The sequence below is a fragment of the Colius striatus genome, chromosome 22, assembly GCF_028858725.1.
Source record: "Colius striatus isolate bColStr4 chromosome 22, bColStr4.1.hap1, whole genome shotgun sequence".
Classification (NCBI taxonomy): Eukaryota; Metazoa; Chordata; class Aves; order Coliiformes; family Coliidae; genus Colius; species Colius striatus.
This window is the reverse complement of record NC_084780.1, coordinates 9,163,861-9,188,251: the sequence shown is the minus strand read 5'-3', so window position 1 is coordinate 9,188,251 and position 24,391 is coordinate 9,163,861. Positions and strand designations below refer to the sequence as shown.

Sequence of the window (24,391 nt, the reverse complement as noted above, 5' to 3'; positions counted from 1 at the left end):
GGGTCTCCTTCAAGGTCTTCATGCCAAAATGTTTCTCTCTGTAAGAGGTGTTTGGTACCTACCCTCAGCTATTTCCCCCAGCCATCTCCCTCATCCCCAGGGGGCCAAGATGGCAAATAACGCCCCCCACCCTGATATGTAGCGGGTGTGGGAAGTGTCCTTTGACTGCAGGCAGCACAACCTGGGGCCAGTGGAGAAGTAGTCAATGAGACCTTGGTGGGACTTTGGTTTAGGACTCTCCAAGGAGATCCCCGTGGGGGTGCACAGCCAAGGAGCCACAGCCCTGCCGAAAACAAGCCATCACAGCTGGGGAGGGTGGGAGTCCTTCCATGGCCACTCATTCCTACAAATTAAAGGACCTAGTGTACCCCTGAAAGTGTGCAGAACCTTTTTGTCCCACATGCCTTAATCACCAGTCACGAGGGCCACGTGTCAGAGGCCCATCTGCAGGTCTGACAGGGCCAGGACAGAGCTCCTGATGCAGGAAGGCAAACACCAGGTTCCTGCTGTGAGCCCCACATGGCTCCCTGGGCCTGAGCAAGGGCATGGCTGAAGCCAGCCCTGCAATCTGTCGTTTCTCCTAATCAGAGTTTGCTTCTGGCACAGCAACTTATTTCTCTTAACTCTCAGTCCACTGTGTATGAAAAGAGATCTGACGTAAACTAAAACCAGCTGCAAAATGTGAAAGAGACCTTTGACCAAGCACAGGGGCGTGTGAAGGAAAGACACCATAAATAAATGCCATTTTTATTTAACGAAATATAATTTATCAGTTAAGTTGACATCCCTCGATTCAGTTATAGGAACTATAAATAATTAAGACAGTCTTTTCCTTTAATAAAAAGAGTAAACCAGGATTTTTCATTTGCAGTCAGCTGTATAGTAGGCATGCATTTGAGTGCAACTGGTGAGAAGAGTTTTTGACCATTAATATTCTTCATTTTTAAAGTGTATTCTTACCTGACCTATTCCTGTCCCTGTCCTGTGCCCCGCCCCCTCCTTAGACCTTCTATAGGTGCATGGACACCACCAGCCCAGCAGCCTGACAACTCTAAACCATGTCTGGGGCTCTCTCTTTTACAAGAGGCTATGGGTGGCAGATTCTTCCTCCGGGGAAATCTTGGGGAACTAACTAGTGATGTGACATCTAAAAGACCAGGAGAGTTTCTCAAACATATATATATGTAAAAAAGCTCAAGTGTTAATGGAAGGAAGTCTCATATCTATTCCTCAACATCAGGCAGAGAAATCAGGTGAGCAGCAGAGAATATTCCAGAAGTTGCCAGGCTGAGACTTCAGTACAGCATGATGGGAAGGTTGACTTGTATTTTTATTTTTGAACAGAACTTCGGACAAAGGTCATGGGTGAGAAGTCACGTCATTAGAAAAGAGATATGAAGTTCAAAGCTGCTGCCGCAAAGGAGGTGTGGGGAAGCAGGGAAAGCAAACCTGACGAATTTGGGCTTTTTTTGAGGGGAAAGTCCTCTCAAAAATGGATCACCTACTCTTGGGTGGGTCTGTGAGTGAGTAGCCTGACAGTGTGAGGATTCCATCTCTGCCTCCTAAACACTACACCAGCTTAGGAACTTTTTCCCCATTCACTCTTATGCGGTCAATGGCTGTCCAAACACTAGAGCCTGTTTCATTGCACTGTCTGCTTGGGCACATTGTTTAAACATGGTGTAACTGAGTGTAACTTGGTTGACCTGCTTACCCCAAACTGCACTCACTTTCCTGAAATGATTTGTACCCAAATGGGAAAACGAAGAAGCACTGAGTGCTGACAGCACTCAGGAAGATCCTTTCCAAAGGCATCAGTCATACAGCTAGATTCTCTCATTACACTGCTGCAGACAGCATGAGGGTCCTTCCCTCATGCACCAGAATAGAAGGCAGCTCAGCCACGGCCCAGCTGAAGAGAGGGAAAGGAAGAAGAGCAGGGAGCCCTGCCTTGGCTGTGCCTGTCCTGTGCGGTGGCTGCAGCAGCACCAGTGCCAAAGCTGGCCCAAGGGCGAGCGGGTCGCTGCACTAAGAACCAGGGCCCCAGAAATCTGACTGCACCCACTGACCTGTTTTCCAGCTGGCACCTAGAGAAATCCCGTGGCTGAATGTGGCTGTCCTTGCCAAAAGGACACCAATGCTCCTGCGTTTGAAATGCCTCCCAGCTCAGCTGGGAGAGGTATTGGGTGGCTGCTTCCCCCTGCAATGAGCTTGACAGCAGCACTCAGCAACTGAAAGAAAATCTTAACACACAAAAGAGGATCTATTTTTCCATGAGCTCCCCTCTGGCAAAGGAAAATGGACGGCACTTCACAGGCTGCCGTGACAGTGGTGCTGTGGCCATAGCAGCAGGAGGGCCATGAGGGCCCAGCAGAAGAAGAAAGTTCAAGGCCTTTTCAGCCAAAGCACAGAGCCTGTCCCATGGCACACAGCAGAGCTCAGCTCAGGAGGAGGCAGAACAAGCAGCGTGCACTGAGAGATGCTGCTGGATGATTGGCAAAAGGCAGCCCAATCTGTCAGCAGAGACCAGCCTGCTCACAGACAGGTTTCGGGGCTCCGCTGCCCTCAAACCTGAGATCGCTCATGTTCCTTGTGGGCACACAGGAACGGGCACTCCCCACAGAGGACGTTTCCTCACGGCCATCGTTCATGACAGAGACTTGTGTGCGTTGGCTGCCAGGCACAGGAGGGGATTCCGAGAGCGAGCACAGGGGAGGAGGGCATGAGGGCAGAGAAAACAGGAGGTACTCCATACCCTCATCCATGAGGTGGTACTCTGCTAGAAGGTGCCTGTTCAGTAAAATAAGTCTGAATCTCACCTCCAGTATTCAAAATGCTTATGAAGTGAAAAAAACAGCCCCTCATCTCTAGCGACTGGGATGGCTGGGCTCCCAGTATGATCCGACTGAGTAGTATCTTCATTCTAACCTTGGTTGAGACATAATTACTGTGAAATTGCACTTGGTGATTGTCTCATTACACTTGTTTTGTCCTTCCTAAAACTAGATCTATCTTCTGTACAAACTTGTCTTGAAATATAAATCACTTAAAATTCCCATTGAAAATAATGAGAATCCAGTATCAAAGATGAAATCTCAAGAAAGACAGGGTTGGGGGAGGAAGCAAAGTAGAGCAAGGGTGGAGGGAAAAGAACAACAAACTGAAAGAAGGAGGAGGAGGAGAGCTGCAGTGTGGCAGCAGGGAGAGCTAGTCTCCCACATCAGAGTCCCGGTCACCGATGAGCCAGAGGATGTGAAAACTGAGAGCAAGGAGACCTGTTCCAATCAGGTCCCCCAGCGCTGTCAAGTATGGGATGGAGAAGTTGTCAGGATCAAGGTCCCTGCTCCACATCCAGTGCACCATCCAGTCAGCAATGTACAGGAGAAGGAGAACCTGGGATACAGAAGAGAGTCACATCAGCAACAGATCAGCCCTCTTCCAAGGGCCTGAGCAAGCGAAGCATAGTTGGGTTAGTAGGAAACTCCCTACCCAGACTGTCTCTCCCTGCTCTCCAGCCAGACTCACGCAAGGAGCTGCTACATCTCTGCAGCATGAATGCCTCGGTCTGTGCACATCCCTCTCAGTTCCTACGAGGACAGCAGGAACCCTGATGCAGAGCTGGCGGGGGGCAGGGAAGGAGCAGGGCAGGCCACATCCCTACAAATTCCACATCTTGTTTTCTTCACTGGTAGCTTTGAAACTGCTGAAGTGCATTATAGGATAGATTAACACACCCGAGGTAAACCCTTCTGCTATCAGAAGGTTTTAAAAAGAGAGAGAAGACCGATTCAAAACTCACCAAGAATGGCTGGAAGGAAAAACTGGGTGTTCAGGTATCAACAAAGAGGAATATATGCAGTTCCATACCAGCACTTGACAAATCTATTTGGCATACCTCTCCCCAGCACATTGATGTCTTACCTACGGACAGGGTACATTGCTGTGCCTTCACCAACAGACCTACAACTTAACTGGCTGATGACACAACAGTGGCCCCTTATTACTGACAGGAGGTTGTAGTGAGGTGGAGGCTGGTCTCTGCTCCCCAGTAATGAATGACAGGACAAGAGGAACCGGCCTCAAGTTGCGCCAAGGGAGGTTTAAATTGGAGATAAGGAAGAACTTTTCCCTGATAGGGTTGTCAGACACTGTCCCAGCTTAATGGGCTTTTCCAACCAAAATGAAGCCATGGTTCTCACTGCAGCCTGTGCGGTTACAGCCCTCGAGGGGGCTCCAGCTCACCTGGAGAAGTGCAGCTGTCATGTAGAAGACTATGAAAATCAGGGTGAGTGTCGTGTGTCCACCTTGCATGGAGCTGATGGTATAAAGGAAAACCAAGTGTCCAGGCACCACCAGAAGAAAGAGCACCCGAGCAGAGCGGGAGTTCACATCTGCAAGGAAACAAAGAGGGAGATCAGGCTTAAGATAGGCTTGAACACAAAGGAGCAGTCTCCATGGGCTCCTGGGTACAAGGCAGGACAACTAAGGTAAAATTAGAAGCAGGGGCCAGCACACTGAACCCTTATCCCCACGCCATGGATTTAGGCTGGAAGGCAGCACTCTGAATGACCACTCAACTTTCAGGACACAAAAGGACTCTTTGTTCAGTAGCTTAATTCTGTCCTCAGAGCAAAAGCTGTTCTCAGATCTCAGCTGGCAAAAGGACTAATGTCTCAGCTCTGGCAGGGCTCAGTGCAGAGCTGTCAAGAATTTACCAGAAACACTGAATTTCCTCACCTGCTTTTTCTCTGGTGATCAGTTTTCTAATAGATCACTGCCACGTTGGAGACCTCTCACCCCTCCTTGCTCTTTAGGGACAGCCTTGGCCCAGAAGGCCAGTACTCAAGCTATCAGGCCTCTCTAGGTACTTTGGCAAGGAATAACCTCCACCCACACTCTCTGGTGGAATGGAAGTTTGAGCTGTGCTCTTGTCACACAACTGCCACAAATACCAGAGCTGCTAGGAAGCCTTTGGAAGTGAGAAACTTTCTGTGACTGCAGCTCTATAGGCCCAGCAGAGCTGCAACACTCAAGCAGCCTCAAGACAGGTTTCAGTATCTGGCAGACATCTGCAAAGACCTAGAGGGTGGAGGATTTACAGCATTAAGACAGTCAGAGCTTGTGCGCCACGTTGTGCTCACCCAGCAGAGCTGTGTCCCCTCCACAGCAGCTTTGCTGGAGGTCTGCCCGTCTGTAGAGGACAGAGCAGGCCAGAGGACAGCCCCAGTCTCACTGACAGCTGCCTCTGAGCACACTGCAGCCACCATTTCCTGCTCCAGCCACTGTCACAAGCACCTTTAGCTGGCAGAACTCAATGTATTTCAACGCCCAGCTTGGATACCTGAGCTGAAGAAAGTGCTGCAAGGGCTGGGGCACCTGCGAGGGGCTGTTTCGGGGCTCTCGCCAGGCATCCCGCTCATGTGCAGGTATGTGGAGATACGACTGGCCTGCACTGCCACCAGGTTGCCACCCACACCTGCAGATAAGGAGAGAGAAGTAAGACCATGTCTCAAACACTTGAATGTTCTATTTTCAACAGCTAACAGGTCTGCAATCGCCAGGTGCTGCAGTAACACAGGACAGTATTTTTGACCCCCATTCCAGTTTTGCAGGATGTAAAGAGCTGAGACAAAGCATACTGTTCTGGGGTTTCCACTTAGGGGCTTGCAGGGAGGTGAGGGTCTCTTCTCCCCAGTAATGAATGATAGGACAAGGGGAAATGGCCTCAAGTTGCTCCAGGAGAAGTTTAGATTGGAGATAAGGAAGAACTTCTTTTCTTGAGAGGGTTGTTAAACCCTGTCCCAGACTGCCCAGGGAGGTGGGGGAGTCCCCATCCCTGGAGGCATTCCAAAGCTGTGGAGCTGAGGGCCATGGGTTAGTGGTGGGCTTGGCAGGGTGAGGGCAGGGCTCGGACTCCAAGAGCTTAAAGGGCTTTTCCAACCCAAATGATTCTATGATTAGGCCTCTTCATAAAACAGATGTAGTTCTATGACTGTAGCTTTCACTGAAGGAAATACGGGAAACAACAAAATGACGAGACAGCCACCAAAACAGATACAGGAAGCTTAAAACTATTTTTTTTTTTTTGTACAAAGCATAATGAAACTCTGGAGCCTACCAGCATGAGATGCACTGGCTCAGAATGAACGTTGTTTATTGCAAAAAGAAATAATAATAATAATGTTAATGTAAAAAAGGAGTTTCCCTGGTTCATTAGGCAGAAAAAAAGATCAAAGCTTTACATCAGAAGCAAGTCGATTTCCTGACTCCGAGTTGCAAATCCAAATCTTTATGTTGCCAGGTGCCACAAGGCACATATCTTGGAAGATGGTCTTCCATCAGCCAGGAAGAATCAGGAAATGAATATAGTTTTTGTCAGGCCCCTGTAAAACGTTTCTTTTCTACGACAGCCTCCCAGGCCAGTTGCCAGGAAGGAGCCTGCTGCTCTCAAGCTTGAGTTAACCCACCATGGCTCACTGGCAATGAGAAGAGAATCAGTCCCTTCACTTGCCTGAAATAATGCCCACAGAACAATGCTGCTGCTTGCCAAGAGCCTGCAAGAACTGCAATATTAGTCTGGAAAGGAACTCACCATTAATAACTGGTGTGAAGACAGCCATCCCAGCAAAGTTTGGATCTGAGACTGTTCTATCCAAAATTAAACCCCCAACACTGCCAAGGGAAGAGGGAAGAGGTCAGCGCTGAAAGCTCTTTAGGAAAAACACAGTGCACTGAGGGCTTTTTCTGCTGCAGCCTCTGCACCCAGGGGTGATCCAACACTGCTGCTGTTGTTACATATGATTTTAAGCCTTGATGTTTGCTAGTAGAAGACAGTTTGAGCAGGATCTTTTCTCATTGCTGTCAAAACCTAAAGAGTAAATACCCTAATGTACAGCTTATTGCAACACAATAATCATAATCTGCCCTTCAGAGGGCAGAGAGGGCTCTCATGCAGAGGAAGTACTACATGAGATCTGTGCTCACTCCAGGGCCAATGCAAGAGTCAACCTGGGCAGCACCTGGGACCTTGCAAAGCTTTGGATTCCCACGGGCAGGTGCTTAATCACTCCTGTGCCTTGGGACCTAGAACCTCATCTCTTTGTCTAGAAAACACAAAGTGAGCTCCAGTTTCCTGGCAGTCTGGACTGTGGAAACAGAAGAGGTTTGGTTCCCTCTTGTTCCAGAATCTACCAAGGGCTAGGAGGCTGAAAGGGCCGGGGGAAAGGTTGTGTTGTCTGTCTGTTTTGGGGAAGAGGAGCTCTCCCAGGCCTTCCTACCTGCTAATAGCCATGGCGATGATAACTGGCTCCCAGCCAGAGTACAGCACCTCCCGAGTGGCAGCATTCCTCTTGGCAATGATGATCCAGATGGGCAGCAGAGCTACGAAGAAGGCGCATACCAAAGGATTCACGTAGACTTTGCTCTCTGAGGGGGAAATAAGCAGAGGCAGCAGATCAAGGACATATCCTGCTGCAACGAGGTGGGGTGCTGCTGAATCTGAGCCTTCCTACAGACTGCTGCCATCCTTGGAGCCAGAAACTCCAGTAAAGGCAGACAAACCAGCCCAGCCCAGCTTCAGCTCTGCAGGACATGGCATTTCCTTCTTCTGGTGTACTCACAGGAGCTTTATCAACAGACTTGAGTGAGACCTCTTCCATTTCAACTCCTCATTCCATTTCTGGTCAAGCCCTCCCAGGGTCGCCTCACCTTTGGCTGAACCTGGCTGAGTCACATCCCCCATGGAAGGAAGGTGGAGGAGAGGGAGGAGGAAGTCTAGAGGCTACAGCTGCAGCTCTGCACTGAGGATTCCCAACTGGTGCTTGACTGTACAGATGATGAAATCCAGAGCTGCCTTCTCCCGCTGCTTTAGCTATAGTCACTGGGAAGGAAGCAACCTCTCCCTTAGTACTTTACTTGTTGAGAAGGAAGTATGCAGATCACTGCCAAAACTGTCTGCAGCTATAAGGCAGTAAGAATATTCCTTTTCTTCCCTTACCAGTTCTGACCCGGTCTCACCAACTGAGGGGGCTTCCAGGCCAGACCTCCTATACACTCCCAGAACAGAAAGGGGAAAGGGTAAAGGGCAAAAGAAGGAGCTGCAGCAGCATCTGCAAGGACCAAGGAGAGACAGTGACCTTTTGTGGCTCCTCACCCAGCTCTTTGTACAAGCCCCAGCTGATTCCTGAAAGCAGAGCCAGGGTGATGAGATCCCCCAGGCTGGCAGCAATTGGCGTGGCGACGTTATCAGGATTGATCCCCATCTTCCTGGATCCGATGATGACCCCAATCATAATCATGCCTACAGCCACAAAGAAGGAAACAATATGAGGTCAAGGGGAGCCCAGCACTTCAGGATGAAGTGCATGGAGGGTGTTCAGGGTCTGTCTCTCACCCAGGACAAGGGAAGCAATGAAAGCAGTAGCCACACTGCTGGCACAAAGCAGGACAGCATGGTCAATGCTGAAGTGCCCGTCAGGAATCCATCCAAACACCACTGCTGCGATGGAGGCCAAGAAGCCAACCACAGTAGCCTGAACCTGAAAACAAAAACTGGATGGTCACTAGCGGTAGAGAGCAAAATGGTCCTGGGCTGAGGGAAATACCACCCAGGGTATCATTTAAGGTGGATTTGCATCCATCAGGGAAATGCAGCCTAACTTATAAAGTCTAACTTATAGGGCAAACCCTTATGGCAAGATGACTGTGAGACAAAAAGGTGCCATTTGCCCCCCATTAGACACGTAATATTGGCAGTCGCTAGTTAAACCAGGCACTTGAACCTCCTGACACTTGTCACAGTTGGGTTTCCACAAATGACCAGAATTTCCACTCTTCTTCTTTCCCTTTTCCTTACCTGTATCAGAGCCATGTTCCCGGTTATCATCTTCCAGAGCTCTTTGGGTGTATCCATTTGGCCAATATTAGCCTGCAAGATGACATGGCAACAACCTTAATGACCAGCAGTGTTTTGCACTTGTGAACAGTTCAATTCCTGCCCTCCAGAGAACAATGACCTCAGATCCTTATGGGAGAGCGGTGCAATAGAAAACATGTGTGTGTCTGAGTGCACCTCTGTGTGTACAGCTGGGGCACAGCTCTGCAGTAACACCCCAGTCTGTGACATGCAGCTCTGTGACTGCCATTTGGGCTATATACCCTGAGTAACCACAGTGCCTCTTCCAACAGTCACTCTGGTCTTGTCCTCCAGAACAGCAGAGCTGTTCCCAGTTTCAGCGTCAGCACCTTCTCCCACCAGCTGCAGGGATGGGCTGACTTCCTCCACAGCAGCGGAGCCAGACCCGCTACAGAGGGGGTTTTGAAAGGAGTGTAAAGGGGAACCGACGTCAATAGATCGTCTGATGGAAATCTTGCAAAAGCAACAAGATCCATTTTGTCCCCATGCAGAGCCATGCACTGCTGCTTACTTACTCGCTGAATTCACTCCTCTGGTGCTCAAGCCAAGCCTGGCTCAGGTCCAGTTGGGTCATGCTGCACCTCGGGTCAGCCAGCCAGGAAAGAAACAGGGGTGCACCAACTCTGTGTCCCAGCTCCCACACAGACCAGGGCCTGAGGAGCGACACGTGGGCAGCAGAAGCTGGCAGCAAGAACTACTGTTTCAGTTAAAAGTTGAGTAAACAAGGCTGATGCCACGTGGAGACCTACTGAGGAGCGGGAAGCAGCCATGGCACATGGGTCATCTGGCACCGCTACAGCTGCAGGAGATGCTAATAAGACTAACCAGAAGAGACAGAAGTTGCTTTAATTCCCTGGTGTACAAGCCAAAACGACCCACTGGAATTACTGCAGGTTGCTGATTATGGCAGAGCATAAAGATTCTGCTCCCCCCAGCACCTTCTGGGTCTTTATGGAAAGTTGCAAGAATAGATAAGCAGAGGGTCTAAGCTTATATGCAGTCTTGTATGCTTACAAGCTGATGAACATGAAGAGGAAACACGGGAGAGGTTCTAACAATCTGAAGTGGTAAAAACACGTGGAGTTACTGGCTGATGGAGTCAAACTCAAACTTCTGCACAACTGTCTCTGCAAAAAAATCCCAAGTCAGTGATGAATCAATCCTCCTTCTCTTCTTACAGTGTGCACTGAGAGTGCTGCCAGGTCTTTTCAAACAGCACTGAGATGCACCCACCTCTGGGGTGAATTATTCTGGTCGGTTTAGCATAGATGAGGAAGGAATGGGGGAAAACCACAAAAAGTTGACTGCAGTAGCACTGAGCACATCCCATGCAGGAATTTGAGCTCCGTATGAAGCCTGACCTTAAAGTTCCAGACACATGGCAATTAGGTTGGGATTAACATAACCTAGCTGTAGTCACTTGCAACAGGACTTTAATCCTAATGGGAAAATTTTGCTTCTTACTTGTGAAAGGAATTTCTAAGGTGCCTTAATGCAGCACTAATTAGAAACCCACAGTCTCAGAAACCACTCCAGGCTCCCTTCCTGCAGAAAGCGCACCAGACCCCCAGCATGAAGCCCCCATTAGAGGGGAGCTCCCTCTGCACGTGGGTCCAGGGAAGAAGAGGGTGAGGGGAAAAAAAAGGAAAGTCCAAGAGACGGTCGTGTCCCACCATTCATGGATACCAGGAGGCAGATGGCAAGGCTGGGGAACTTGTGTAGAGGCAGCACAGCCTTCTTTCCTGCCAGGGCAAAGGACAAAGCCTGGGTGTTGACCCATGGGGCTAATGCCACCCCAGAGTCATTAGCTCAGGGGTGGGAGGAGGAACCAGGAGACAGAGCTGGTGCAAGGGCAGCAGCCATTGGCATGGAGGGGCTGGTGAGCCAGACAGGAGCTCCCTGTGCCGCTTGCTTTGTGACCTGTTTGCAGCCATCAGTGCAAAGAGGGGAGAGCTTAGCCTTCCTGTGACTTTTTGCACAGTCTTGTTTCTCTACCAAACCTGCCCCAACATTGCTCCATGACAGCCTCGTTAAGAAAAGAAGATGAAGAAGTGTTGACTTGTCCCAGGAGAGCCAGCCACTCACTCTGACAAGCCCACGCTCAGAGTGCACCCTGGCCAAGGCCAAGAGGGAGAGCAGCGTGTGTCTGGAACAGCGAGGATCCTGACATGATCTGATCAACACGGAGCAAATAAAACAAAGGGATTTGTTTCCCAGAATGAAGGGGCAAACAAAGGTCAGCCTGGGATAGATGCTGTCCCCGCCAGCCCTGGCACCGCAGCACAGCTGGGCAGTTGCAGCATGAAGCCTCCCAGCAGCTTCATCCTCCCCAGCAGTGACTGAGAGGGGAGACTGGTGCTGAGGGGATGCAGGCACAGTTTGGCTTTTGCCAGGTGATGCTGGCATAGCCATGCCCCAGACAGCTCAGCATCCTGTGCCTTCAGAGAATGAAGGGCAAGGACTGAACCGAAGGAAGAGGTGGTCCCCACAGTCAACAGGCAGGGGGGCTGGGGCACAGAGGCCAAGCCAAGGGCTGGTTCAGGGAGATGCTGTTTGCCTTCCTGTTCCCTGGGGACTGCAGGGACCACCTGAGACTCTACAGAACACGATGCTCATGTGCTGCTGGTTCAGTGGATTGAGAGCAGCGTCCCTGGGGTATGTACAGGGAGCTTCTGCCTGAGGAACAAGAGGGGCTGTTGGTGACAGAGGCTGGATGAGCAGCCCAAAACATTGGCTCTGCTGCCATCCAGGAATACACCAGAAATCTTGGGCTTCAGAGGCCAACAGGAAGCTACCGAGGAGCAACGAGTCACAGCTGGCATCACCCCATTGCTCAAGATGGAAGAAAAAGAAAAGACCCAGGAGAGCAGATAGACAGAGACTTGTTCAGCCCTCTCTTATGCTTCCTCCTGCAGCAACCAGTAAGAAGGCTGAGAAGAAAGGAACAGGCTAAGAGGCATCTCTGTGCTCGCTGCCACCACCCAGGCAGACAGCTCTCCAACCCTACATTTCAGCATTAGCTCCTTTGCATTGCCAAGGTCAAGATCAAGACCAGGCTGCTTGCTGCATGGGCTCTTTCCTAGCAGTTCACAGCATACAGACAGTAAAGCTAAAAGCTTGGCAGCAGGCAGATAACGCCTTGCAGATGTAAGGTTCAAAGCTGCATATACTCCCATCATAGGAAACACAGAAACACCAGGCAGTCACTTGCAGTCATACTCAAGCAGAAGATGCTTTGCAGAAGGAAGGAGTATTATTGTCCCTTTTGGGAGCAGTGCTCAGCTACAGACTGCTGTGTTACAGAAACATTTGAACACAAAGCAATTAATTTACAGCTGGACTGACACAGTATTCTGAGGAGCTGCCTGTCTCAGTCTCTCACAGGCAGCTGTTTCATAGGAATCAGACTGAATTCTAGCAAGAGAAATGCTCAGCCAGGCCTCTCCATCAACTGCAAGAGGCTGTCAATCCACCTGTCAGCTCTCCCTGCAAGGTGCCCTCCCTCTTACCCTTTACATGCACAATCCTCTCCAGGCTCTCTCATCTCTTGGCCCTCCCAAACCTGGCTTGTGTTAGCCTACTTCCATTTCATGAAGAGAAATGGATCCAAGCACTTCATACGTGAAACTGCAAAGCTAGCTCACACATGAGCAGCCATGACAAGGAAGTGAACCGTCAGCAAAGCTTAGGCGTTATTAAACCTCCAAATCTGATAAGTCTAGTGGGACGAAAAGAGAAGATTAAGGGCAGACCTCATTAACACAAGTACCTAAAGGGTGGATGTCGGGAGAATGAGGTGACACTTTCTTCTGCTGTCTCCATCAACGGGACAAGGAGTAATGGACAACAGCTGTAACACAGGAAGTTCCACTGACACAGGAGGATAAACTCCTTTGGTGCTGAGGTGAGGGAGCCCTGGCCCAGGCTGCCCAGGGAGGGTGTGGAGGCTCCTTCTAGGGAGGTTTCCAAACCTGCCTGGACACATTCCTGTGCCCCCTGAGCAAAGGAAACCTGCTTTAGCTGGGGCTAGGGCAGCTCTGCAGGGCCCTTGCAGCCCCCACTATTCTATGACTTTATGAAGACACCTTCCCAGCATGCTAAATTCCAGGCTCTGGTTCCTGTGGTCACTGCCTGAGAGACTTCTGTCTGCCCAGGCACCACACATACCCAGCCACACACACCCACCTTTCCACTCCTTCCCAGAGCTGATATCCCCCTCCCTCCCTCTCTTGATACTCACAGCTGTTGACAGGCGAGAGGCCAGAGTCATCTCCAGGTTCCCCTTCAGGCCCAGTAATGCAGGTACTAAGATAAACACTTCAGTCACATATTTGAAGACATCCCAGTGCTACAAGATCAAACCAAAGACAGACTGTTAAAAAATAATCACAGCAGTTAGAAGCCTTTGCTTTGGACTGAGTGTCACTTACTCATCGGCCTTTGCAGCCCAGCACTGCCCGTGTGTGGCCTTGAGCAGACAGCCCAGATACCCTTCTGGTGCTACGCTTTGAATTTCGCAGTGATTTCACTGTTTTTCTTTTCTTGACATTTGTGTAGCAGTGACCACATCTTCCTGCTAAGCCTAAAAGATGGATCTCTGCCTGCAATGTCCAGTAAAAAAATCCACCAAAGATTAACCACTGACAAAATGTTTATGCACACAGAGGCCAAAATAGGGAAAGATGAAGAGATTTTGCCCAATACTTGCAGTTTTTTTGGCAGAACTGAGTACTGAAGTTTGGTCACTTTCAGTTGAGAGCCATTCCCTTACGTGTATCTCTTACAAATAAAGTTTGGAGGAAGGTGTTGCTGCCCCTTGATCTCCAAGGAGAAGCCACCATGGCCTGTGTTCCCCCCAGCCTCACCTAGGAAGTGTGTGACCTCCCTCACCCGGCACTGACGTTACTCAGGTATTTACTAACAACTCTGTCTCTACAACCAAGTCAGCTCTGTTGAGCAGAAGGGGCAGTCATGGCTATTTAGGGAAAAACGAAGAGTAGTTGCAGGATAAGCAGACTCATAGCAGAGCAGCTTCCATAAAAACACAAGACCACCCCAAAACACCTCACAGCCGCATTTAAAAAAAAACCTGCAAGCTACACAGACCTCACTGCCCCATTTGTTATTTTCATGAGTGCTTTGCAAGAAGGCTCTACGTCCAAAATAACTCCTGCTTCTTCAATTTCCTGGTTGCTGTACTCCTTAGAGGCCACGGAGCAGGGCTGGTAGCCACACTCCCAACAGCTGGCTGCTGCGCAGGACGTGATCACAGCCACAGCTCTCCACCTGCACTGGGCCCTGCACTGGGCTCCATCTCTCACACAGCTCTCCTTGGCAGTGTCAGAACAGCCAAGCCGGTCAATAGGACACATACTTCTTTCTAGGAAAAGGAACACTATCAGCCAATGCCTTACAGCAAATACAAGCTGCTCTACCTGCATGACTAACACCTTCCTGTGAGGAAAGGCTTCAGTTATCTGTTTTATTTTTCCATCCTTTGGGCTGCTTCCCTTCACCACCAAGCCAACACATTGCAGCTTCCTGCTAGGTCTTTTGCACTTTAAAGCTGCACTCACTTGAAAAAAACATTTGAGGGAAAAGTGTGATCACAGGAGGCAGGTAAGTGCTTGAGATGGATGAACTGGGACCATTTTTCCTCAAAGGGAAAGAAATCTGGTTTCCAGTCAATAAAAATCCCCTTAACATTTTTGACAGCTTGGTAAGACAAGCTAACCGTTCTCTCCAGCTCCCTGACGCGTGGATGAAAGCTGCTCAGCTATTTCAGGCACAGCCACAACCCTCTCTCTGCTCGAAAACAAGGCTCCTGAGGACACCTGCTTCCCAGACTCCCCTGCAATGAGCACTCCCCTCCCAGCTGCTGTGAAAGGCAGTGCCTAAGGAAATCTCTCTTCTCGCTGCATCCACTGCTCCAAGCAAACCTGAGCTCCTGACCAGAAGCACTCAAAGGGCACAGCTCTGCAGGACTCTGAGCATGGCCATACTGGGATTCAGTGCTCACTGCTGAGCAGAGGAGGAGGGATAATCAGTCCAAACCACTTCAACCGACACGGAAGTACATCAGGCTCTGCTTCATAGAATCGTTTGGGTTAGAAGTGCCCTTTAACCTCACCCAGCCCAAGCCCACCACTAAGCCATGGCCCTCAGCATCTCAGCTCCACAGCTTCGGGATACCTCCAGGGCTGGGGACTCCCCCACCTCCCTAGGCAGCCTGGCACAGGGGCTGACAACCCTCTCAGGGAAACAGTTCTGCCTCAGCTCCAATCTCATCCTCCTCTGGTGCAACTTGAAGCCATTTCCTCTTGTCCTGCCACGAACAGGACCTTATTTTAAGGTCACACTGAAGAGCAGGCACACTTGGCTCTCCCCAGGTAGTCCCTGGGATATTTTGCTGCTTGTTGTACCAGTGAATCCTTTGCTATAACTTCCTGTGGCAGTCTCTAGAATTCAGTCAGCAACACCTTCCCGCTTCTCTGCAGGATGAGCTGGGTGTCGCAGGAATCACTTAATGAACAGCATCATTGGTCAGCTCATAGGCTGGAAGTGCTGTGCAAGTTTCCTGGCTCGCTCTGCCCCCAGAGATGACAGAGGCAGGCTCCGGCAATGGCTAGGCCAAGTTCACAGCCCTCCCTCACCTTATCCCAACCCTGGCTTTGTAAATTAACCTTTAAAAGAAGCTGCACTGTGAGCTGGTGCCAGAAGCCACTGTGACTGGAGTCAGCTCCCTGAGCAAGACAGGGGTGTCACTGCAGAAAGGAATAAAAGCCATCTTTGGGGAAGGAAAACAAGGAGATTTCTGCAGACATCAGCAGCTTGGCCACTGCAAAGAGCAGGACCCATAGGCTCCTGTCAGCTTTCCTAATATAAGATGTTATACGACTCTGCTCTATGGGCATTTAGTATGTCTTGAAGGCCTCCCTGGCTCCTGCAGAGAAAAAAGTTCCCTGCAGAGACATGTGCCCACAGTGTGTCTCCAAGGGGAGAATGCGAGCCAGCCTGTTTAGGGAAAGGACAGAGTAAATATGAATTTAATTTCAGGACACCGAGCTGTTAGAATCTCCTTTTCCCCTGTGACTGTTCCTCTGAGAAGCACAGAAATACGCTGCTTTCAGGGGTGAGTAGCTCTGCAGAGCTGTGGAAGCAAATTACAGGGAGAGGCATTGTATCTCCAGCACCTCCTCCCTGCACTCTGGGGACGGGGAGCAGAGAGACTACAAGCAATCTACGTTTAACTCATTTCAGCTTATTTTTCTACTAAGCCAGTGGAGCCTTTGAACAGAAATCTACTCAGATACCACTCCCCAGACCTCGGTCTGGAGGGGTGAGATCAGACACCAGTCTGACAGAGGTTCTGGGAGGAACATCAGGTCCCAGGTGGTGTTTTGCAGTTTCCTCCAGACTAGCTGCCTTTCAGAAGCTTTGCACCTGCAGACAGCAGATATTTACCAGGTAAGAGCTGCCTCTAACTTGCTATCCTTTTAATCACCACGTGCAAAGTTGAGGCTTTGGAGTCACAAGTAACGGCGTGGTTTCCCTCAGAGTATAATGGGGTGGTGATTCAAGATAGCTCATAAGAGAGGGACACGCTACAGGTTGGAGCCATGACTGCCTCAATGTGGCCACTTCGTGTACAGTGCCTCTCCCTCCAAAAAACCAAGGAAAAAGTGGCCTTGAGAGGAGAGCTCCAGATCTAAGGCCAGCACTCCCTGTGCTGAGATCTAGCCCAGAGGGATGCTAACATTAGAGGTGGGCAAGCAGGTGAAGTGAGCAGACTCCCTCCTTCATAGAAAATACTGTCCATCTCAGAATCTCCAAGGAGCATACAAGTCTGGAAAACAACAGTGAGGGCTCTGCTGTGAGAGGGACTGTGTCAACAGTCTTCTACTGTACACAGAAAAGCAGCTGGTACGTTCACATGTCACCTGGCACAAAGGTCTCCGATCTCAAAGGGAGCAGAGGTAAGTTCTCCTCCTGAGGGGCAAATTTGTAGGGACACATTAATGGGACAGAATGGCCAAAAGCTAGGGCTGCTTGTTTTCACAGTGGGGAGGCCAATTACAGCTGGCTGATTAGTCTGTTTATCCAAAATGGAGGAAATGGAGCATATGGAGCCCTCCATCCATCGCAAACCATGGCTGGACCCAAAGCAACAGCACTCCAGTCAGCCCCAGCATGCCAGCGACCCACTCCACATGCATTTCCCCCATTCCTCCAAGGCTTTGAGCCTCTGGGAAGCTAGTTACCAAGATTAGCTCCCAGACTCACAGGCAAGCAAGCCGAGACCACATGCCTCCCCATCCCCCTTTTCCTCCCTATGGCATTTAAATGCCTCACTTAATCCCAAGGCTAAAGAGAGTTAGAGGAGTTGGCAGGACAAGCTGCGTAGCCACATGCTGAGCTGCTGTGGGACAGGGGAATTATGAAACTTTTTAACTTATTTTAATGGCCATAAAAAAAAAAGCCATTGGCAGGAGAACAGAGGACTACTCTGCAGTATCCCACCCCTGCCCCACTCCTGCCCAGGCAGAAGGGCTGTTCTTGCTCCAGGTTTAGATTGGGTTCCAACCACTGCCTCTGGGAAATTGCCTGAAGAGCCAAGCGTGAGTTTACAGGGACCCTGCAAAGGGAAACATGCTTGAAATGTCTTTCTGGCAAAGAAAAATACTCTGGTACAACTCTCAAGTTTAATTTAGTACAGACAGCCTTTCCTGGTTTGAGTCACTCCACAGCTCTCTCACCAGGTTACATCAAGAGGATGACCAACACGCAAAAGGAGCCTCTGGGGGCAAGAGCAGCGTCTGCTTGACCACCCACAAATACAAGAAAAAAATAAGTCTGACTTACCCTGCTGGCACCCAGCTGGGGTGGAGATGATTATAACTGCCAGCAGTACAGACAAGGGACTGACATTTGACTCTCCCTACGCCAGCACTGAGAGGGTTTGTTTATCCCACTTAAGCAAACAGAAGAGCTTCAAGCAGAGCATTTTTGGTGGATCACAGCTCCGAAATGGCTGCCATCTCCATCCAAATAGTTTCGTAAACCTACATTGTGCACATGACTGAGTTTTGTGCCTCGGTCACTGTTTTGGGCTAGACATCAAGACAACTCTTCACAGCCTGTCTCACTGAGCAACAGAGAGGAGATTAAGCAGCTGCCCCGCTTCTGGAGATACACACACTTGGAAAACCTATAATAGAGGGACCGGTGAAGGGCCACAGCCCACAGAGGCACATTTCCCACATCAAGACGCAGACAAGCTGCATGGCTGCCAGGTTCCCACAGTGTCACCTGCCATGAGGAACCCAGTAAGGTGTCAAGTCTGGTTACACATCAGTTTTCACCCAGAGGTCACAGCCAACTCTCTGGTTGGCCTTTTCTAAGGATCACCCCCACACAGGGCTCAAAAGGAACCCCCCTGTTAGCCCTGGCCACAGCAAGAGCATGAGAAGACAGTGTAGGAGACGCTCAGCCAGTCTCAGACCTTCGGAGTGAGCCCCCACACACGTCATGCACACACTGTGACAGGCAAATTGTTAATGGGGCTGGAATGAGCCCACCATGCTGGAACAGCACAGCAAACATTCTAGGTCTGGGATGGAAGGGACCTTAAAGCTCATCTAGTTCCACCCCCCCGCCATGGGCAGGGATATCTTCCACTAGACTATGGTCCTCAAAGCATTGGATGCAATGGAAAAGGGACACAAGACTTGTAGAGCTAGGGCTTGGGGCTGGGATGTCCACAGCCACCATCAGGAAACAGCTTTATCTCAAGTTGTGATGCACAGAGGGATCCCAGTTCCCAGGAAGGTGCTTGGGCTGCACACACATCCCCTGCAACCTCCTCCTGTAAGCCTGAGCTGGGCAGCTGCAGTACAGATGTGCCCACAGCCTCTCCTCCCCTTGCTCCAGACATCACCAAGGCCTCCCCTGCTTCTCCCTCCCCAACCAGCATGTGAGGTAACTGGTCTCCACACCTCACAAATGCTATCTGCTGAACTACCCTAGGCATTTGCATCTCTCCTGGCTTAGAAGCAAGCCATGGTCTACAGGGACAGGATTCAGAGCCCAGAGCTATGCCAGCTAAGTATCAGTCCTACCTGTACAATGTCCAGCACCATTCCAGCAGCAACTGTCCCAAAGCCCGCCAGAAGGAATGGAAAGAGGACTTGCAGGCCGATGGAAAAGGATGTCTCCTTGAGGGGCGAAGCTGTCTCAGGACCTCGGTCTGTACTCGTGTCATCACTTTCATTGCTCTGGCTGCCATTTTCCAGCAGGGCATCTTCTTCTCGCACTCCCTTAGCATTGGCTCGGGACTCCAACACCACCACTTCTACCCCATTACCATCAGGTCCCAGGAAATCTGAGGACTCCACCAGATGCCCCTGGTCCGTACTAGTGAGATGGTCCACGGGCACAATGGGCACAGCCCCATTGGTCTGGTGGGTCTCCTTCTGCTCTGGCTTGGAAGACATGCTGCAGAGAAGCTATCCTGACCCTTGGCTTGGTGAGGCTACAGCCAGTAGCTGTTCCAGAAGAGATCTTCTGCCAGCTTATACAAATGGCCTTTCAGGCATCTAGAGGCAACCTCTCCTATCCCTGCTTGCCCGCCTTTCAGTGCAGAGACTGCTCCTGCAGCAGAGATCCCCATCAAGCAAAGTCCAGGAAGAGAGGACACTAACCACTGAGCTCGCAGGGAACACTGCAGGAACTGGGAACTACAGCAAATTCACTCCAATTCTCCTGTTCAGCACTGTGTGGTACAGCAGCCACCAAGACAGGATCTAAGCTTCTCTTCTTTGATGAATAACACTTAAGTGCATCTTTCTCCAGGTCTTCTTCCAGTGGCACAACTGCTGTGATGGGGCACACGAGGCACAGAGAAAAACAGATGAAGTAAAGACCACTGAATGACACGGAAGTTGAAAGGGATGAGAAAGCAGACAGCAGATAAGAGGACTGGCTTTTAAAGATGACACAATTCAGAAAAGCTCTTCTTACTACCAGGACTTTGTCACTTTCTCCTGTGGCACCATCCCTCTGCAGAACTTGAGTCTGAAGGCTCTTGGGGGCTTCTGCTCTGTTTCAGCCTGTTTTGTGCTCTCTTCCAGAAGAGCTAGCAATGTCAGAGAGCCCTAACTGCTACTGTTGTTTGCCTCTTCCAGAAGGATTTCTCACCTTAAAGCACAAGGATATGAGAGTCCTTATTTAAAGCAAGTTCCCAGTTAAGGTCACCTGCAGAGCTGAGCAGGATGTCAGGAGGGAGCTGGCATTTGGACAGCCTTGGATTTAGTATCACTCTCCGAGAGCTCCTCTTTCACCTGAAATATATGGGAGGAAAAGGGATATTTGACTGTCTTGTGGCAGTCAGCATAACAGCTCATTCATTCAGCATTTTCTTGCAGCATAAGGTGAAGGTACGGCCTTCAGCCTCCCACCACAAGCCCAACTGCCCCTTGACTTCTTAACCCTTCTTTCACCGGCCTTTGCACTTCAGGGAGGCTGTGCGGTGACAGGTGGGGAGAGCAGCTCTCTGTTTCCCGTACCTTGGAGGTGAGTACCCAGGAGGGACCCCTGGGCCGCAGGGCCGGGGCACTCTGCCTGCAGGTCAAAGCCCGTACGGAGCCACCGAGCATCGATGTGGCAGCCTGCGATCCCGGCACTGAGCCGGCGGAAGCCCGCGGACTCGGGACTCTGCCCGCTACCCGCTTACCACAGCGCGGGAGGCGCCGCAGAGCCCTTGCGGCCCCGCCGGGCGAACAGCGTGGGAAGCGGCCGGCCCTCGCTCCCGCGAGCCACAAACCCCAGAGCGAACCCGGCCCCGCCGGCGGGGACAGCGGCCGCGGGGAAGCGCTGCCCCGAGCAGAGCGGAGCTGCCCCGGCCGCCTGACCGGCCGGCCCCCTCCCTGCGGCAGGGGGACTGACCGCGGCCTCCGGCTGTCCCTGCCGCGAGGCCGAACCCCCCGCCCGGTGCCCGGCTCCGCCGTCCGGTACCCTCACCGCCTCGCTCCCGCACCGCCGCCTCCGCCGCGCTGCGCCGCGCTGGCCCGCGCTGCCCTGACCTCACCGCCCGCCAATGGAGGCCCTGCCCAGCGCGCCGCGCGGGGCTCCCATTGGCCAGACACGCGTGGCGTCACGCCTGGCCCCGCCCCCTTCGGCGAGGGACGCGCTGCCCACGGCGCGGGGGCGTGGCCGGGCTGTCACGTGCTGCTGACCCCACATGGAGTCGGCGCGGCCGCCATCGCGCCGTGTCCGCGCCGGTACCGGCTCCCGCTGCCCTGCGCCCGGCTCTGGGTTCCCCGGATCGAGAGGGACAGGGAACTGCCGCGGAAAGGGCAGCCTGGGGCTACCAAGACGCTGAGGGGAGTGGAACGTCTTTCTTATGAGGAAAGGCTGCGGGACCTGGGGCTGTTCAGCCTGGAGAAGGCTGAGGGGCGATGTCATCAATACCAGTACCTGAGGGGTGGGTGTCAGCGAGAGGGGGAGACGTTTTGTTTCTGTAGCGTCCAGCGACTGGACAAGGGGTAATCGACATCAGCTGGAACACAAAAACTTCCGCCTAAACACACAGAGAAAGTCCTTTGGTGCTGAGGTGAGGGAGCCCTGGCCCAGGCTGCCCAGGGAGGGTGTGGAGGTTCCTTCTCGGGAGGTTTCCAAACCTGCCTGGACACGTTCCTGTGTCCCCTGAGCGAGGGGAACCTGCTTTAGCTGGGGCTGGATGGGCTCTGCAGGGCCCTTCCCAACCCCCATTCTGGAATCTCTTCTCCCCGCTGCCCTTCCACTCTCTCTTCACTTAATCAGGGGAGCCCCGCGCCTGAGATGTGCTACTGGGAGGCCTCATCACATGTCTTCAGCAGCCCTGTCCCTGCTGAGGTCCCCATGCTGGGCAGGGGGGAGCTGCCCTCCCACTCACAGAGCGCTCTGGATACAGCTCCCAGGTTTGGAAAGACAGCTGAACTGATGCTTTATCCCTCTGCCCCATATCTAGTGGGGCCTCTCAAGCAGGTCAGCTTGAAAGAACTAGGAAATCACCACCCAACAGCATTTCCTTACTTAAACCGTGTCACTTGCACAGCTTACTTGGTACGTTGTCTATCATTTTGTGACCAGCACAGTATACACTGTGTTGCAGGCCTTGGGGTAAGACTCAAAAGCTTCTCTGAAGTGGTTCAGGAAAGAAAATCTGGAAAAGCAACAAACCCTGCTACAGAGCTCAGCGCGTCACTGGTTGGTAGAGTTCTGTCTTCCTGAATTCAACCTCTCTGAGTCAACTTTTTTTTTTTTTTTTGGATGAGTGGAACTTTTGACCAGTTGTTTTTCCTTCCTGCCTTTCCTCCCAGGAAACTGTCCAGAGCAAGCTACTGCCCAGAGTGATGACGTGATCCTTAGCTCCATGCCTTGGAAACAGGTCTGGAGCCAATAACGGCGGCTGTGCCACAAGTATGCGTGTGAGGGAACTGCATCCTCCCCTGACAGAGTCCGGTGTGACTAGAACTGGTGACTTCATTCCTTAAAATCAGGAAATGAAAGTACATGTGGTCAATGGCAGCAAAGGATACACTCTGATTGAGCTGCCTCTGAAGATGTGTAACTTCATTTCTCTCTGCTCCTCAATTAAAAACTGAGCATGGAGAGCTTTCTTTCCTGAAATGCTTGTTGCTTGAGAAGCAAAGGCAACCAGCTTACTTGAAGCAAAGCAGAAGATAGAATTCTCTAAAGCAGCACAAAGATATCTCAGAGAAACCACTTAGGTTGTCTAATTTTTTCAGGCCCCAAAACCTTGGCAAATGTCTCTAAGAAAGTTGAATTTCTGGAGCAGGTGAGCAGAGTGCTACTTCTACTACGATAAAATAACTGGCAGAGTGGGCTGTTGTGTCTAATTGCTGCTACAAGGGGTGACAACCCTCTACAGTCACTTAACTAATTCTCATGACCTCCTGCTATGACACCAGCGAAGAGACATCAAGGAAAACTTGAAACATACAGAGACAATGTCTTAACCAAAGCCATACCACAATTTTATACTCAAGCTGGGAGTGAAGATCCAAATCCTGCCTCTAACCTTAGCCTCTGTTTTCCTTTGTCCAAATAAACCTGCTCTTTAAGGCTCTCTTTCTGTCCTCATCTTTCCTCTCAACTAGGAAAATCCATATCTCTCCCAAAGCTACCATTCTTCTCCCACCAGACTGAAAACAAGGCACATCAAAACGTGACCTTGCTGATGAACAGCCCAGCCAGCTGCACGCTCAGGAAGTGGAAGCGTGGAGACAAAAGCTGACTGAGACAAGAAAACAAAAATAGATAAAATCCTCACCACTGCTGCTGAGCACAGAAAGGCAGAGGATGAAAGGGCAGGAAATGGGTTTCCAGTTGCAGGGGAGAGGGGGTACCAAAGACAACAAAATTCTTGGAAAGGAAGGAGTTTACCACTGAGCTACACTATATAATGGAATGTGGTGCCCATGTGCTTTACAGCAGCCACGTGACATCAGCACTCCCAAGCTGTTGGGCTCTGGGCAAGCACTATGTAATGGCCTCAGAGGCTGCAGTGTATATAGGATGATTTTCCCCCTTTCACAGAAGAACCCAGCAAAATAAAGTGGTTGGCCAATGTCACTGAAAACCCCCACCTCAGAATTATTGAGTGTCCTGAGAGGTAACTTTGCTTGCTGCTTTAGCTCCACTGCTTTCCATCATATCTAAAGGCATATCTGAATGGAGTCCCAGCTGCCTTGGACCAAGGATTCTGAGAGAACTTTGTTCTTAATTACTCATAACCAGGAATCTCAACAGACAAACCCAAAGACTGCATACATAGGTTATGGATAGTGAATTACCCCTACAGATGTCAGTCCAGACCAAAAGCAGTTCATGAGGCAACAGTGTTCACAGCTACTCCTGATATGGGAGAAGAAATGTGGACCATGGAAGTTTTGTTTTAGCATTCTGGATGTAAGCAAAACCATCACCATGGTTTTTTCCAGGGTCCAAAATCCTTCCACTCCCGACTGCGTCTGTGCGTCACCTACGTGCTGTGTCTGTTGTGATAAACACGGGTCAGCCTCAGCCAGGTTTTGGGGGGTTTTGCCATGTGAGAGCACCTGGCACAGAGAAGGTTAAAGGTCCTCACTTCCTGTGCTCCATGAGGCCAGTGGATCCTGTGGCAGCAGCTGCTTACCCAGAGATAGCAGGGACACTGCTCATGGAGAACATGCCTCATGTTTCTGCTTTGATCCGTATCTAAGCAGAATATTTATACTCAGAGATGAGGCCGAAGAAAGCACTGACACCACAATCCTGCTGGAACTGGTCAGAGCAGGGACTGATATTTTAAAAAGTGTAAATGAAAATCATCTCAATTCTTGCTATTTCCTACTCCATGAAGACCTGACTTCCCCAAATTCCCAAGAGGACACTGGATTAACCTTTTCTGGCATCTATACACATTTAGGCAGTACT

General features: G+C 50.8%; 1 protein-coding gene and 1 long non-coding RNA gene across 7 annotated transcripts; one reads left to right on the top strand and one right to left on the bottom strand.

The window, feature by feature from the left end:
- Positions 1-816: 816 nt before the first annotated feature.
- SLC41A1 (solute carrier family 41 member 1) lies at positions 817-21,017 on the bottom strand. 6 transcript variants are annotated; one of them, XM_062013676.1, is made up of 12 exons: positions 20,479-20,706; positions 20,111-20,253; positions 19,033-19,785; positions 13,155-13,262; positions 8,855-8,926; positions 8,393-8,537; positions 8,153-8,299; positions 7,278-7,425; positions 6,593-6,672; positions 5,342-5,476; positions 4,243-4,391; positions 817-3,393 (listed from the first exon to the last, which is right to left on the bottom strand). In XM_062013676.1, the coding sequence occupies exons 3-12, from the start codon at positions 19,405-19,407 to the stop codon at positions 3,208-3,210; spliced, it is 1,545 nt and encodes a 514-aa protein (XP_061869660.1). In that variant the 5' UTR covers positions 19,408-19,785; positions 20,111-20,253; positions 20,479-20,706; the 3' UTR covers positions 817-3,207. The 6 variants fall into 6 exon arrangements, with proteins under 6 accessions (XP_061869660.1, XP_061869659.1, XP_061869658.1 ...); XM_062013677.1 differs by lacking the exon at positions 817-3,393 and adding exons at positions 3,415-3,703; positions 3,800-3,821 and having other exon boundaries at positions 19,033-20,253; XM_062013675.1 differs by lacking the exon at positions 20,479-20,706 and adding an exon at positions 20,933-21,017 and having other exon boundaries at positions 19,033-20,253.
- Positions 21,018-21,159: 142 nt separating this feature from the next.
- Positions 21,160-23,105, top strand: LOC133627555 (uncharacterized). The gene is made up of 3 exons (XR_009820274.1): positions 21,160-21,524; positions 21,734-22,159; positions 22,273-23,105. It is a non-coding gene; the product is annotated as an uncharacterized LOC133627555 (long non-coding RNA).
- Positions 23,106-24,391: the final 1,286 nt, after the last annotated feature.

What these genes read in the sequence shown, in the direction of transcription:
- SLC41A1 (XM_062013675.1), bottom strand. Translation starts at nt 19,407, where the DNA reads ATGTCTTCCAAGCCAGAGCAGAAGGAGACCCACCAGACCAATGGGGCT. An exon ending in CTTCACACCAGTTATTAATG is followed by an intron (nt 5,477 to 6,592) that starts GTGAGTTCCTTT and finishes CCTTATCTGCAG; the next exon opens with GTGTGGGTGGCAACCTGGTG. An exon ending in CAGCACTTTCTTCAGCTCAG is followed by an intron (nt 4,392 to 5,341) that starts GTATCCAAGCTG and finishes GTTTCCTTGCAG; the next exon opens with ATGTGAACTCCCGCTCTGCT.